The sequence below is a fragment of the Balaenoptera borealis genome, assembly GCF_965194805.1.
Source record: "Balaenoptera borealis genome assembly, chromosome: 1".
Lineage (NCBI taxonomy): Eukaryota > Metazoa > Chordata > Mammalia > Artiodactyla > Balaenopteridae > Balaenoptera > Balaenoptera borealis.
In genome coordinates, this window is record NC_138860.1 from 111,191,115 (window position 1) to 111,207,076 (window position 15,962).

At 45.6% G+C, this 15,962-nt stretch overlaps 1 protein-coding gene and 1 long non-coding RNA gene across 8 annotated transcripts in view; one reads left to right on the forward strand and one right to left on the reverse strand.

Annotated features, from left to right (window-relative positions):
- LOC309626139 (uncharacterized protein) overlaps nucleotides 1–15,962 on the reverse strand; it is a 65,084-nt gene that overhangs the window by 5,311 nt on the left and 43,811 nt on the right. For 4 of the 7 annotated variants that reach the window (XM_082386648.1, XM_082386647.1, XM_082386650.1 and 1 more), the window contains exon 2: nucleotides 11,428–11,485. The exons of 2 other annotated variants lie outside the window; for them this stretch is intronic. In XM_082386648.1, coding sequence (XP_082242774.1) covers nucleotides 11,428–11,485 — 58 coding nt within the window. One more of the 7 variants, XR_014242977.1, reaches the window with a different exon arrangement.
- Nucleotides 11,183–12,814, forward strand: LOC309626447. Its single transcript, XR_014243200.1, has 2 exons — nucleotides 11,183–11,275; nucleotides 11,824–12,814. It is a non-coding gene; the product is annotated as an uncharacterized lncRNA (long non-coding RNA).

Below are 15,962 nucleotides of genomic sequence, written 5' to 3' on the forward strand. Positions count from 1 at the left end.
TCTGTCCTCAGCACCAAGCACAGAGCCTGGCACATGGTGCTGGGAAAGACTATAACTCACTGAATAATTGTCCTTAAAACCACCCTAAAATGCAGGCATTTTTTCCCCTTTTACAGAGAAAGAACTGAAGTTGACAGAGACTAAGTAACCCCTCCTAATGTCTCCTAGGAGTGATGACTTTGGTCATTTGTTTCCTAACTCTTGGCTTTTTCCTCCCTTATAGCACCCCACACTACTTCACTTTTCTAGACCCAGTTTTCTCATCTGTAAATTCAGAGGAGCAGACTGGATGATTCTATGATCCCTCCAAGCTCTAAATTTCATAGCCAATGTCCAAAGCTGGTACTAGAATGCATATACTCATTTTCTCTGAGAGGGTTTTTATGTGTTGTTGTTTTTAACATGCATTTCTTTTGCCCTTATTATACCACCAGCTCTTGGATCTTAATATTTCATTTTATAACCTATTTGTAGCACCCTCAGATCTGTTTGATGCTCAAAGACTTCTCATTTTTTAAAGTTCATGACTCCCTATAAACCTGCCTTACCTATGCTAAGGAAACCATACACACTTCACTTCCCAGCACCAGATATTTTTTTCCCCTGTTTTGTCTCAAAAACAGCAGCAAGCTTTGAGTGCTCTGTAGCAGGCTTCAAAGAATCTCATGCCTTAGGATGAAGAAAATATTTATTGAAAATGATGATTCTTGATTTTGAAGGGAAAAACACAGACTTTAAAATTTTGTGGGATCATAAAAAATCCATTGCATTTTTATACACTAACAATGAAAACTCAAAAATGAAATTAAGAAACAATTCTAGTTATAATAGCATCAAAAAGAATAAAATACTTAGGAACAAGTTAGCAAAAGAAGTACAAGACTGAAAATTTTAAAACATTGTTAAAGAAAATTGAAGATCTAAATACACGGAAAGACATCCCATGTTTGTGAGCTAGATTAATATCGTTAAGATGGTCACACTTCCCAAATTGATTTACAGATCCAACACAATCCCTAGCAACATCCCACCTGGCTTTTTTTACAGAAATTGATGAACATACTAAAACTCATATGGAAATGCAAGGGACCCAGGATACCCAAAACAATCTTGAAAAAGAAGGGCAAAGTTAGAAGACATACTTTGTGATTTCAAAACTGCAAAGCTACAGTAATCAAGACAGTGTAGTACTAGAATAAGGATAGACATATAGATTCGTGGAATAGAATTGAAAGTATAGAAATAAACTCTTACATTTACAGCCAATTGATTTTGACAAGAATGTCAAGACAAGTCAATAGGAGAAAGAATAGTCTTTTTTTTTTAATTTTTTAATTTTATTTTATTTATTTTTTTATACAGCAGGTCCTTGTTAGTCATCAATATTATACACATCAGTGTATACATTTCAATCCCAATCGCCCAATTCATCACACCACCCCCACCCCACCGCCGCTTTCCCCCCTTGGTGTCCATATGTTTGTTCTCTACATCTGTGTCTCAATTTCTGCCCTGCAAACTGGTTCATCTGTACCATTTTTCTAGGTTCCACATATATGCCTTAATATAAGCTATTTCTTTTTCTCTTTCTGACTTACTTCACTCTGTATGACAGTCTCTAGATCCATCCACGTCTCTACAAATGACCCAATTTTGTTCCTTTTTATGGCTGAGTAATATTCCATTGTATATACATGCCACAACTTCTTTATCCATCCGTCTGTCGATGGGCATTTAGGTTGCTTCCATGACCTGGCTATTGTAAATAGTGCTGCAATGAACATTGGAGTGCATGTGTCTTTTTGACTTATGGTTTTCTCTGGGTATATGCCCAGTAGTGGGATTGCTGGATCATATGGTAATTCTATTTTTAGTTTTTTAAGGACCCTCCATACTGTTCTCCATAGTGGCTGTATCAATTTACATTCCCACCAACAGTGCAAGAGGGTTCCCTTTTCTCCACACCCTCTCCAGCATTTGTTGTTTGTAGATTTTCTGATGACACCCATTCTAATTGGTGTGAGGTGATACCTCATTGTAGTTTTGATTTGCATTTCTATAATACTTAGTGATGTTGAGCAGCTTTTCATGTGCTTCTTGGCCATCTGTATGTCTTTGGAGAAATGTCTATTTAGGTCTTCTGCCCATTTTTGGATTGAGTTGTTTGTTTTTTTAATATTGAGCTGCATGAGCTGTTTATATATTTTGGAGATTAATCCTTTGTCTGTTGATTCGTTTGCAAATATTTTCTCCCATTCTGAGGGTTGTCTTTTCGTCTTGTTTGTGGTTTCCTTTGCTGTGCAAAAGCTTTGAAGTTTCATTAGGTCCCATTTCTTTATTTTTGTTTTTATTTCCATTACTCTAGGAGGTGGATCAAAAAAAGATCTTGCTGTGATTTATGTCAAAGAGTGTTCTTCCTCTGTTTTCCTCTAAGAGTTTTATAGTGTCCAGTCTTACATTTAGATCTCTAATCCATTTTGAGTTTATTTTTGTACATGGTGTTAGGGAGTGTTCTAATTTCATTCTTTTACATGTAGTTGTCCAGTTTTCCCAGCATCACTTATTGAAGAGACTGTCTTTTCTCCATTGTATATCCTTGCCTCCTTTGTCATAGATTAGTTGACCATAGGTGCGTGGGTTTATCTCTGGGCTTTCTGTCTTGTTCCATTGATCTATGTTTCTCTTTTCGTGCCAGTACCATATTGTCTTGATTACTGTAGCTTTGTAGCATAGTCTGAAGTCAGGGAGTTTGATTCCTCCAGCTCCATTTTTTTCTCTCAAGACTGCTTTGGCTATTCAGGGTCTTTTGTGTCTCCATACAAATTTTAAGATTTTTTGTTCTAGTTCCATAAAAAACACCATTGGTAATTTGATAGGGATTGCATTGAATCTGCAGATTGCTTTGGGTAGTATAGTCATTTTCACAATATTGATTCTTCCAATCTAAGAACATGGTATATCTCTCCATCTGTTTGTATCATCTTTAATTTCTTTCATCAGTGTCTTATAGTTTTCTGCATACAGATCTTTTGTCTCCTTAGGTAGGTTTATTCCTAGGTATTTTATTCTTCTTGTTGCAATGGTAAATGGGAGTGTTAAAGAATAGTCTTTTAACAAATGGTACTGGGACAAGTGGATATCCACATGCAAGAGAATGAAATTGGACTCCTAGCTCATACCATGTACAAAAATTAACTCAAAATGACCAAAAACCTAAATATAAGAACTAACATTATAAAACTCTTAGAAGAAAACATAGGTGTAAATTTTCATGACCCTGGATTGGGTAATGGTTTCTTGTATGTGACACCAATAGCACAAGCAACCAAAGGCAAAAAATCGACAAGACGGACTTCATCAAAATTAAAAACTTTTATGCTTCAAAGATACTATGAAGAAAGTAAAAAGACAAGCCAAAGAATGGCAGAAAATATTTGCAAATCATATAACTGATAAGCGTCTAATATCCAGAACATAAAAACCACAATTTAAAAATAGGCCAAGGATTTGAATAGACATGTCTCATAAGAAGATACATAAATGTTCAATAAGCACATGAAAAGATGTTCAACATCATTAGTCATTAGGGAAATATAATCAAAACTATAATAAGATGCCACTTCATGCACATTAGGGTGACAATAATAAAAAAGACAATAACAGGAATAATGAGGACAAGGGAGATTGGAACCCTCCTTCATTGATGGTGGGAATGTAAAATAGTGCAGTTCCTTTGAAAAACAGTTTAGCAGTTCCTCAGAAAGTTCAACACAGAGTTACCATATGACCCAGCAATTCCACTCCTAGGTGTATATATATGAAAATATTTGACCACACAAACTCTTACAGAGGAATGTTCAGAGCAGTATTTTAACCAGAAAGTGGAAATAGCCCAAATTTCAATCAACCAATGAATGGATAAACAAAATATGGTATATCCATGCAATGGAATACTATTTGGCAATAAAAAAGGTGAAATACTGATTCATGCTACAACATAGATGAACCTTGAAAACATTATGCCAAGTGAAAGAAGCCAGTCACAAAAGAGCACATACTGTATGATTTTGTTTATACATACTGTACAGAATACAGTCATAAAAGAGCACATATTATATGATTTCATTTATACATACTGTACAGAATAGACAAATCCACAGAAACAGAAAAGAGAATAGTGTTTGCCAGGGGCTGGGGAAGTGAGGAATAGGGGTGACTGGTAATGGGTACACGTTTTTGCGGGGGAGTGGTGAAGAAAAGATTCTGGAAATGAATCGTGGTAATAGTTGTACAACTTTGTGAATACACTAAAAACTACTGAATTTTACACTTTAAAGGGGTGAATATTATAAAATATAAATTATATTTCAATAAAGCTGTTTAAATTTTATGGGACCAAAGAAATTCAGTAGGGAAATGAGAGGCTAACGGAGAAGCCCAGGCTAGCCCCCATTCTTAGCACCCAGGAGGCTCCCACCACCACTGTGGCAACAGTCACAGCCACGGAAATAAATCTGCATGGATCCTTAAAGGTTGTCTTGTCTACTTAGCTAATGATTCTTCAACCGCCTCTATAATATTCCCACCAGGTGATCATCTAGCCTATGCTTGACTAGGCTCTTTTTCTTCCTCTCCAAGCATTTGTTGAATACCTACTATGTGCCCAGCTCTGAGCTAAGCACTGTGAATATACTTTGCAATGTTGTCTCTTTAATGTAATGAACATTTATTTGAATATTGTAATGTGTAAGACATTTTACTGGTTTATATTCCATTGTGTTTGTTGATACCTGTTTTAGTTTGGATTCTCCCAGAAGAAGACCCTGAGGCAAAGACTCAAGTGGAAATGGTTTATTTGGGAAGTAGAGGTAACACTCAAAGGGAAGTGGGAAAGAGATCCAGGGAAGGAAAGGAAGCCAAGTAGTCAGCTACCACAGTGAGCCACTAAAGCTTAGTCCTGGCGGGAAACTCTGAGACAAGGTGTAAAACACATGCCTGAAAATGTATTCCACCCAAGGGCCAGGGAGCTGGGATATTTATGCGCTAAATTCAGAGGCCCTGGTTGAGCGCTCACGCTGGAGATGTGTTACTTCTTCACATCCCTGGCTGCTGAAGGAAGCACGGATTATGCAGCCTTCCCCAGATCTAAATTGGGAGTGGGGAGAACCCTCAGGCACAAATGCAGATTCTAGCAATTGGTGTTTGTCAGGACCTGTGGTCCCGGGGATCCAGGTGGGACACTGACAGCATCAGCTACAATACCTTCCTCCTTCCACACCCTGGGGATGGTGTACAGGAATACACAAAACGCCATGAATTAGGTAAATGTGAAGAGAAAAAAAGATGTAAAGGAAAAGAAGCCTTTCTGGTAAGGGCACGAATATCCTAGTAGACTCAGAAAACAGGTGCTATTTCTCAGCGTATCCTTTGTTAAACTCTGGCTCTCCAAAAATACAGCCAAAACTACCTTTTGAAAAGGCAAAACTGAGTTGCCTGCTTATCACAAACTTGACAGAGTCTCAGTAGCATCTCAAAGGTGAGAAGTTTGGTGGGTCTGAGGTCTAGTGTAAAGCAAGTCTTTCCGTGCAGAAGCCTGATTAGAACTAAGGATCACAATGTAATAAAGACTAGCGAACACGGAAAGGCGAGGGTTTTGAGGTGAGAGTTCCGGAGTCTTGTTGTTGAAAAGTCATGTGTTTGTTTAATGGTTTTGAGGGGGAAGTTCCTGAGGTGAGCAGGGTGATTTGCAACTTTAATGCTCCTGAGTGAGTGTTTTGTGGGATGGAAATTCCCTGCTAATGTTGCAGTAAACTGTGTGGGCCGAAATGGTTTCTGTTCACACCCTCAGTGTGAGCGTATGATTGTCACACAGTAAAACATGATGTACTGAAAGTAGCTCTCTAGGAAGTCAGCCACATGCAGCCCAGGTGCCCGTGATTCTTACTGAATAGGGAAAAAATGTGCACAGGCTCCATCTTCGAGGAGGAGCAGGGTTAGAGGGGAAGTCTTGGCGTGCAGGGGTGTGACAGCTTCTGTGGCTGTCACCAGCCATGTGGCCCTGGAGCCCCGACTTGGGCCCAACGGGCAGGCTGAGAGCCGGGAGTCCCTGTAGAGACGTTTCCTAAGTGACTCGTCTGCTGGAAAAGTACCCCTGCAGCGGATCCTGCCTGCCTGGCTGCCAGGTTGGGCAGCTGTCTCACTGTCGCCAGAAAGGAAGTCACAGCAAGTCTGGCCTCCTGCTCGGCGCCCCCTCCCAGCCCCTGCTTCTCCCTGACTCACACTGCCGTTGTGGCTGCTGTCCTATTCTCTGTGGAGGGCGTCCCTGGGGGTGGCCAGAGCTCTGGGCAGGATGCTCTCTGTTACCCTAGCCTGGCGGGATCGCCGAAACCTCAGGGCTGCTCCACCACTTCTCTCCAGGGCCACTAATGCCAACGCGTGATGCAGGACACTGTGCAGCCTCCAGCGTGCTTGTGCCACTGGCCTCATCAGGGGCTCGCTGCGCCCCTAGCAGGCAGGCGGGCAGGATCATGCTGTTCTCCCTCCTGACAGAAGAAGGAACTGAGGCTCAAGGTCAAGTCAGTGAAAGAACTAGGCTAGCAACCGGGTCTTCTGACCTAGTGCAGAGATCTTTCTGGGGTGGGAAACGTTCTCGTATACTCATCCCTAAAACAGTTGTGACAAAATCGTCATGTAGGGCTATGGTTCCACATCCAAATGAGAGAAACGGGTCTCTCTAATTGGAAACACAGTTGCATTTGGCTGCTATCCACACAGCCTTGCTATTCAAACATTTACAAATACAGGTGATTATTTTTTCCAGGGTGATAGTAATAATGCTCATTACAGAAAATGTACTTAGAGAGTGGATTTCTGTGCTTCAGGAGGAAAACGTTTGGTCCATTTTTGGGAGAAGATGACCTCATCTTAAATGAATGAATGCTCCTGGGGGAGGGCTGGGTCATGGTCCCGATGGTTTTGTGTTTCTAACGGAGGACTGGGCCCTTCTTACTCTCCAGGAGAGTAAATAAGTCCATATGTTCCTAAGGACTTAACAGACCATCGTGTCCTTTCCAACAAGCTGCTAAGGCTTATTGCGCAAGAAAAGAAAAAGAACGAGAACTTTTGTGTAAAAGAGCTGGGGATGGTGGGCAGTGCTCCAGGGGGAAGGGGAGCACTAGGGGACGGCTCAGCGGCCAGACTCCGTAGATGAGGGTGGTCTGAAGCTGGGCTCGTGTCCTCGAAGTGCCCGACGACAGGACAGGGGAGAGAGCACTAGAGGGAAAGTTCTGATGTCCAGGGGCTGCGCTGGACCAGAAAGGTCAACCTAAGCTGCTGGGCCCATTAGTAAGAGTGGGAAGGGCCCCCTGACCTTAGAGTGCCTGACTGATAGATGGACGTGGGAGGGAGTGAAGCTTTACAGAAGCCTGCCCTTCACACCTCCCCCAGCCCAGGACACCTGTAAGGCCCGGGAACCTGGTCCTGGCTTGGGGTGGATTCCCATTTCTGTATTTGGAGGCCAGACAAGAATGGCTAGTGGAGCCTGAGCAGGGAGGGGAGGGGAACAGACACCGGTGTTGAAACATATGGAAAGTTGTAAGGATTTCGCACCCTTCCCCATCCCAGCAGGCGGAGTTAACAGTGCTGGGCTCTGGGGAGCCGTCCACCCTCAGCCCTCCCTGAAGATCAGGAGGAGTTGGCTCCAACTCTTTCTCCAACACTGGCTGTAGCACCTGTGCAAAGGCAGGTTTTAGCCAGAACATTCCACCCTAAGAGAAAGGTGACCCTCAGCACTCAGGAGTGCCGGTGACAGCGCCCTTCACCACCTTTCTTCTTCCCTAAGTCAGCAGCGTCTTGCAGCTCCTGAAACTGGTGAAGGCTGCCTGGGATTTTGCAATCCAGAACCTTGCAACAGAAGATGCTTATCAGTGGAAAGGGTAAGTCCAGGTGTCAGTAGAGCAGCAAGTGCAGCAAGGGGTGCCGAGCCCCTTACCTCCGGGGTGCGGGCAGGGCGCGTGTTCCTGCTGTTGCCCCTGCTTGGGGTCTCAGTGGGATGGAACGGCTTTGGTGTGACCCTCCAGACATGATGAAAGTCCAGCCATCTCTTGGCTACTGCCTCTCTGGTTCACAGAACCCCTGTGAGGCAGGTGATGGAATGTGATTGAATTTGGCTTGTGTATTGCGAGGATCACATGCATTTTTGTTTAATTAAATTGAATTCAATAATGTGTAAGCTACATGTGGGAGGGGAATAATGGCCACCAAAGTTGTCCACGTCCTGATCCCCAGACCTGTGACTGTGTTAGGTTGCATGGCAAAGGGGAATCAAGATTACAGATGAAATTACTATGGTTGCTAACCAAATGCCTTTAAGGTCAGGAGATAATCCTGGATTATCCAGGTGAGCCCCATATGCTAACAAGGTCCTCAAAAGTGGAGGAGGGAGGCAAGAGAGGAGGTTGAAGTGGTGCGTTGTGAGAACTCAGTGTACCCCTGCCGAAACCTTGATTCTAGCCCAAGGAGACCCGTGTTGGACCTCTTACCTACAGAACTGTAAGATGATAAAGTTGTGTTGTATGAGCCTCTAAGTCTGTGGTAATTTGTTACAGCAGCCATAGGAAACTAATACACTGTGTAGTAACAAATCTTCAAGAAATAGCTCTCCAGGCATTGAGGAATGTTTCAGAGTTTTCAGATCTCTGCCTCAAACAAGGAAACCACTCTTGCTCCATTTTCTAGCTTTCTCAAGATCTTGTGTTTCAAGAGGAAAGTGTGTTCTTAAAGTTCCTAGAATTCATGGCTGCAAAAACAGTTTGAGGCATCTCAACTAAGTGGGGAGCAAGTGTAAGAAGGTATTCTTTTCCCCAGTCACCACCTCTGCCCATCCTGTACTGATGTCTTAAGGAGATTCCATAACTCACTGGTCACACTCAGTGTCCAGCCCAGTCAGAGTCAGAACTCCAATCTCAGATCCAATTTAAATCTCCCCTTTCCCGTCTCAATGGGAAAGTCAGGCTTCAGCTCAGGACTTGAAGTAGGATGGTGTGTGTAGTCTGCCCTCTCTTTCTTCACCTTCCCTTTCAGGGTCAATTTGCTCTAGGTTGGGGCGGGGTGGGGGGGTGGACAGGGAAGAAGAGGGGGGAGAATCAGGGCGATGTAACATGACTGGTCATCTAACTGTTCTGGGAAGGTGGTGTTAGTCTTGTCTTGGCTCGGTCGGGGTGCATATGATACTGGAAATTTGGGCTGGTGTGCTGGTCTCCACATAAATGGGGGCAAGGTTTTCTCTGGGCCTTGTTCAGTCACACCCCTGAACTGAGGCCCCCTTAGGGCAGGTGTATCTCCTTTTGGCCATCACTGGTCTGTGCCTTTACCCTCCTCTCTGAGTGGGTAGTGCCTCACTTGGCCTGTTGGCTCATTGACTCATTGCCAAGCAACTACCAGACAGCCCCCTCCCACCTCTACCCAAGTTGATCCTGCAGACCTCTGCCTTCGGAAACCTCCAGCTTTTGGTCTCCACACTCCAGGCACACGTGTTGCGCCTCCCAAGAACTTTCCCAGTCTCACCACATTCTGTCCCACTCACATGGCCCCCTCGGTCTTCCAGCACATCCAACTCTCCACGAAGCTTTGGGGAGGAAGTAACCTCTCCCTGTGAACACTGCACTGGTGAAAACTTGTCCTTTCTGTCTTCCCTCCCCTGGTTCCCTGCTTATGTTGCAGGGGCGAGCCAGGTGAAGGTTCGGGAAGCCAGCAGGGCCAGTTCTGAAGCCTCTTATGAAGCCTGAGTGAGTGGTCTGGCCCCTCCTTAGAATGAGGTCCCTACAGCTCCTGTTGCCAAACGCAACATGGGCCTCCTTTTTCGTTCAACTTTCCACTCCAGCTGCTTTTCAGAACTCTCATCTTTTGGCGATGCCTTTTCTAGAAGTCTTCTTGGTCAGTTTTAACAACCACTCTAACTAGTAAGATAGAGGACTTGAAATAAAGTTCTCTGTGAGCAAGCTCTATAAGAATTAGGTTTCAGGTGTATAAAGATGGAAAAAGTCCAGCCCTATCCAAGTAGAAATAGGAAAGGACTGAAGAGTTTTTCTAAATACAATAAAATGACAGCTGGTGGAGAAAAGCCAAACCTTTGAGCTCTAGGCACTTCCCAGGACACAGCCATTACCTTCTCTGGGCTTCCAGCTGCTAAGGAACTGGCTTTGAGAGAGGAACCACACTGGGGCTTCTGCCTGTGCCTCACCAGTTAGCACTGTCAGTGTAGATGAAACCACATTAACAGGAACGTGTGCCCACTCGTACCTGCCTCTTACCCGCCCGTACAGGGCTCTCTCCCGGCACCCACCTCCCAGTCCCAGGTGTCTCTGTGTCCCCAGATGATCCCCTACCTGTGGAGACCCCTGGATAGAGCAGTTACTGTGCTGGGCGCCCAACCACAGAGTGAGCGCTCGGTCAGAAAGGAAAATGTGCTTTCCCTTGCCTCTACTCTCTCCTGATTAAACAGTTCATCTGTGATGCATTTGAAAACTGAGAGAGCTGACAAGCTGCCTCGGGGGGCTTCAGTCTGCTCTAGTGTGAGGACGAAGGGGGTTTACACTGGACAGTTCTCTCTGCTGCACGCAGAACCTGGGGGAAGAGGGGAGGGAGTGGCTGCCAGCTCCTCCTGGGTCCCCCCGCCACCTGACAGCCCCCGGCCGTGCCGCCGAGCGGCATCACAACCTCCACCAACTGGAGGGCTGCTGACCGTGTGCCCAGATGTTTAGACAAACACACACTCAGCCTCCTTCCCCAGCCCTCCCTTCCCGCCAGAGTTTGGGCTGACTTCCCCCGGTTCTGATGAACAGCTCGTAAGTAGTAACAAACTCCTTGGCTCCCGGAATCCAGGCAGCGTCACTTCCAACGTGAATCTGGGCCAAGTCTCGGCCCCAGCGCGGTCTCAGGGTTTTCTAGCCCCTGTCGAGCCTGGGTGGCGTGGGATGAGCAGAAAGGCTCATCACCGTGCCCAGGAAGCTGGCTCGTTACAGCCTCTCACAGACCCGTTTCTAAGTCACAGCAACTTCCACCTGCCAGATAGGCGTGAACACAGACCCCTCCCTGACGCTCGGAATATGGAGCAGGTTCCAGAAGGCCCAAGATCGGACCCTGGTCTCAGAGAACACTTACGTGAGGATGGAAAGCAGGAACCACAAGACATTCCTACCCAGCCTCTGCCCGTTACACTGGAAGATGGTGTGAGACAGGACACTGAGCCTGTCCTCAGGCTGTGAAGGACCCATGCGTAAGTTTAATTCAAACCTGTTTTCCTGAGCCCTTCTGTGTTTTCATACGGAAACTTCGTCCCCCCGACTCCCTACCCCCCGGTGGAGGTGAGAGGCCCACACCCATGGGGCCGCATTCCTCTCCCGGGCTTGGGCTGGGTATTCATTTCACCTTTCCCACGCGCCTGCTGGCTTTCCTCTTGGCGTGCAGCGCTGCTCCAGGCCCCGGCCTGTGGGAACGAGGCAGATGCTGTGAGACCTTGCCCAGCTCCACTCCCACTCCCCCTTCCGCTGGCCTACACATTCTGGGACTCCGCCTGAGGGATTTCTCTGTCTGAGGAAACTTGCTGGCCTACAGGCTGGGCAGACTTGCCGGAGGTCGGTTCTCTCCACCGCTGACAGAGGGAATTGGCCAACTCGTCCCCCAGCTTGCTCACCCAGGCTGGGGGGTCAAGGCCAGGCAAGGTCTACACCATCTCCTAGAGGTCCCCAGTGGAAATGGGAGCATCTGTCTACACAGTAACCTGCCCATCCCATGCACTTTGAATCTGCTTCCTTCTCTCATCAGCCACTTAAATCCACGGTGGGTAGGAAGTGTTAGAAAGAGGGACCATCAGAGAAAAAGTGCCTCCTTTAGGACCTCATCAAGCCCAAATCCAAGAGGAGAGCACACCTTGGTGAGTACTTTATTCGAGCAGTGGGCTCTTATCCTGTTTTTGGTTAATAATTACATCCGCCTCAGCAGCTTCAGGGTTGCCTGTCGTTTGAGGCCATCAAGGATACAAACTGTGACACAGTCTTCCTTCTTCCTAAGGTGCCTGGTACAGGCGCAGCACTTAGTAGGTTCTCAGTAAATGCTAAACTCAGCAGAGCTCACTCCAGGGAAGCTTGGAAGGGGCTCTCCAAAGACACCTGGGCGAGAGAGTGGCTCTTGGACTTTCTGTCCCTCTAAAGCCGCCAATGAACAATAGTTTAAGCATCCTGACATCCCATTTTTCTGTATTACTGGAGCAGTCAACATGCAGGCTCGTGAGTAGATGTAGGGCTCCTTGTGTGAGGACTGTGGGGTCATCTTCAGGAGAAAGAAGCTTGGAGCCTGGCCTCCTTCCAGGGCAGAAGGCCAAGCCCTGAACTGAATATTGCCCTGTCCCCAGAACTGTGACCAGGACGTCCAGGGCTCCTTTATGTGCTGCTTCTGCAAGGCTCACTCTGGACACTGCTCCCACGATGTAATAATATTTGGTCATAGCATTTATTTATTACACATAATTTATTGTTACATAGGGGACTGGGAGCATGTTGAAAAATCCTGGTTAGATCTGAGCTTGGGAATAAGCTTTTCTATAACCCTACTGAAAAATTCCCTAACAAGTCAAAGAAGGAAAAAGAAGAAGAAGAGAAAAAAGCCCCTGGCACTTGCAATGAAGACCAGATCATCAAGTCATATTTGTCACCCACAGGTATTAGATAGTTGGTCCCCAGGGACTCCCAGTTACTGCCTTAAGATCTCAGTGTCTGTATACGTTGCCGGGTTAGTAAACTTCGGAGGAATTGATGAACCACTGTGTCTGGGCTTTTCACTTCCTTGACCTGAGTCCTGCCAGGCAAGCTCACCTAACCTTCCTGAAAAATGTGGAGAAATACAGAGGGCATGCAGGCCTGGGTGTGCCATTGCTGGGACCCAGCCTGCCCCCAGATTCTCTGGCTGCAGAGTGGCCTGGCCAACTCACACAGGTAGTGCCCTTGTATTCTTGGAAAAAGAAGCATCAAAGTAAAAGGGGAGGGGGAGGGAAGGCTAGACAGGAATTTTTCCAGGCCCTTCTGCTTAGGAATGAAAAGTTTGCTGGGAAACGGTTCTGGTGGCTTTAAATGTTACAGATGATATACTCCAGAGGGGACACAGTCCCCACGGGACGTGGCCCCCGGGAAGTATTTAATATCACCGGCTATTGTGTTTTTCTACAACAAAACTCTACATCCCTTGAGAACAGAAGCTAATTTTCACAGGTCTTTGTTATCTCCCACAGGGCCTTTCATACATGTGCCCAAGAATGTGTTGCTCTACTTTGATCTCCTATTGTGTAAGAAGATTTCCTCCGGGAAAGAACAATCAGTGAATTCATGAAACTTGGCACGGATTTTGATCTCAATTTATAGATGGGAACACCTATAAAATGAAGACGGTTGGGCCAGTCTGTGAGGCCAGTCCTAGCTCAAAATCCTGGCATCCTCTAAGATGTGGAAGAGTGAGGTCAGAGGGAGGCGGCCGGCTGCTGGCAGCGCTGGGCAGCTGGGCGCTGGGGCCCAGGGCTCTTCAGAGACCATGTCAGAATTCCCGTTTTGCCATCACCAGGATGTACACCCAGAGGCACATCCCACAGTACTGCCCCTGGGTGTGTAGGCAAATATTGATTTAAATCATTTAATGAGTTAGTATTTGATGAGAACCTTCTACAGACAGTGAGCTGAGGGGCAGTGTCATGAGGGGTACAAAAGGTGACTACATCAGGACCCTTGCCCTCAAGGAGGTCGGGGCCCTGTCTGCAGCAGGCTGTGGGGCCCTGCACACAGAGCCACCTCCTTATTTCCTCATCTGTGAAACAAGCGAAATGAAACCAATTTTGCTTGTTATGAGAATTAGAGATAATATAGGTAAAGCTTGTTGGACTACTTCTAGGATTGGATTGTTATTAAGAAATAGGTATTATAGGTCAAGTTCCCAGCACAGTGCCTAGCACTTGGTAGGTGTTAAATAACTGGTAATGTAAGGGAGCAGAATTTGCCGCCCCCAAATAGGTCTCTTTGGTTTAAGGATTATTTTAGGCTGGTTATTTTTTTTTTTTTAATTAATTTATTTATTTATTTATGGCTGTGTTGGGTCTTTGTTTCTGTGCGAGGGCTTTCTCTAGTTGCGGCAAGCGGGGGCCACTCTTCATCGCGGTGCGCGGGCCTCTCACTATCGCGGCCTCTCTTGTTGCGGAGCACAGGCTCCAGACGCGCAGGCTCAGTAGTTGTGGCTCACGGGCTTAGTTGCTCCGCGGCATGTGGGATCCTCCCAGACCAGGGCTCGAACCCATGTCCCCTGCATTGGCAGGCAGATTCTCAACCACTGCGCCACCAGGGAAGCCCCAGGCTGGTTATTTTTATTTTTAAATTTTTTCTTTTCTTTAATATCGAAGTATAGTTGATTTACAATGTTGTGTTAGTTTCAGGTGTACAGCAAAACAATTCATATATAATATATATTCATATTCTTTTTCAGATTCTTTTCCCTTATAGGTTATTACAAAATATTGAGTAGAGTTCCCTGTGCTATACAGTAGGTCCTTGTTGGTTATCTATTTTATATATAGTAGTGTGTATATGTCAACCCCAAACTCCTAATTTATCCCTCTCCCCACCCTTTCGCCTTTGGTATAGGCTGGTTATTTTTGAAAAACAACAGACACAGGAGTAGCTCTGAAAACCAAGCAGAAGTACGCCTTGTGAAAGACGCTTACGTGTATGAGGGAAATCTGTATTTGTAAGGGTGTCTCCCTTGTTGTATCAGGAAGAGGGGGATGACTCAATCTCTAGAAACTCTTATCAGTGGAGAAGGCAAGGGCTTCAATCTGCATAATAAGCTTACTCTTATTACTGTGCTTTTCCTGATACCCTCTCATAACTCCCCCCTCCTTTCACATCTTCTTTTGTCTTCAGCTGAAGATGGTATTTAAGATGAGGGTTTCCACCATTTCAGGGAGTTAGTTTTCCTGGGTCTCTCCCATGGATACAGGAGGTATACATGCTATTAATCTTTTGTTTGTTTTTTCTCCTATTAATGTGTCTCATGGCAATTTAATAATTAGACCAGCCGAAGAACGCAGAAGGGAAGAAGGCAACGTTTTTCCTCCCCTACAGTAATTACTGTAGTTGCTGTTAATATACTCTCATCATTATTATCAGCATGGGCCAGCATTAGTAATGCTTTCAGAAGAGAGGAGACCTGAGAGGGACCCAAAGGAGGGGAGGGGCTCAGTGAATAGCCGGTGAGTTTCCACCCAAGAGCTCTTTGCCTCTCTAACACGCAGTCTATGTACATCACATCCCCACCTGTGTCCCTAAGAAGCTACTCATATGCTTGTCATTCATTCTCCAGAACCCTTAGACTCACCCTTCCACAAGGCTTTCTAACAGGAAATACAACTGTCAGCAGATGTTTTTAAAAGTTAAAACCAAGTTCTGTGCTCATGCATTTCTTCAGGCATTAACCGTAAACCCGCACTGCCTCATGAGCAGATCCCCACCTGCTCTCTGAAAGAGGCAAACCCTGGTCTCTCTGATGATCCAGAGGTGGCTTTGTTATCCGCAGTTCAATCAGGGGGGCTTTGGAGGCTCTGCCCTTAAGTGGGGCCGAGGCAGGCTAGGGCCACTCCACTGCCCCCAGAGGAATGTAAGAAATCCCCTTGATCCCTAAAGAATCTGGATTAACAAGCCTTCTTGGTGGGCAAGGAAATCTGCTACAAATTCTAGCATCTAAATTCAAAGGCTTTCAAATTCTTGCTTCTTAAAGCTATTCCATTAATTAATTCCATACACATCACATTTTTTTTTCTCTCTTTTCCTGTGCTCCTATTTTTCTCTGAAATCATAACTGTATTTGGGGGGTTAATAAACAAGTAATTGTAGAAAAGCTTTTTACTTCTTTGACCTCTCCTCTCTCCCTCC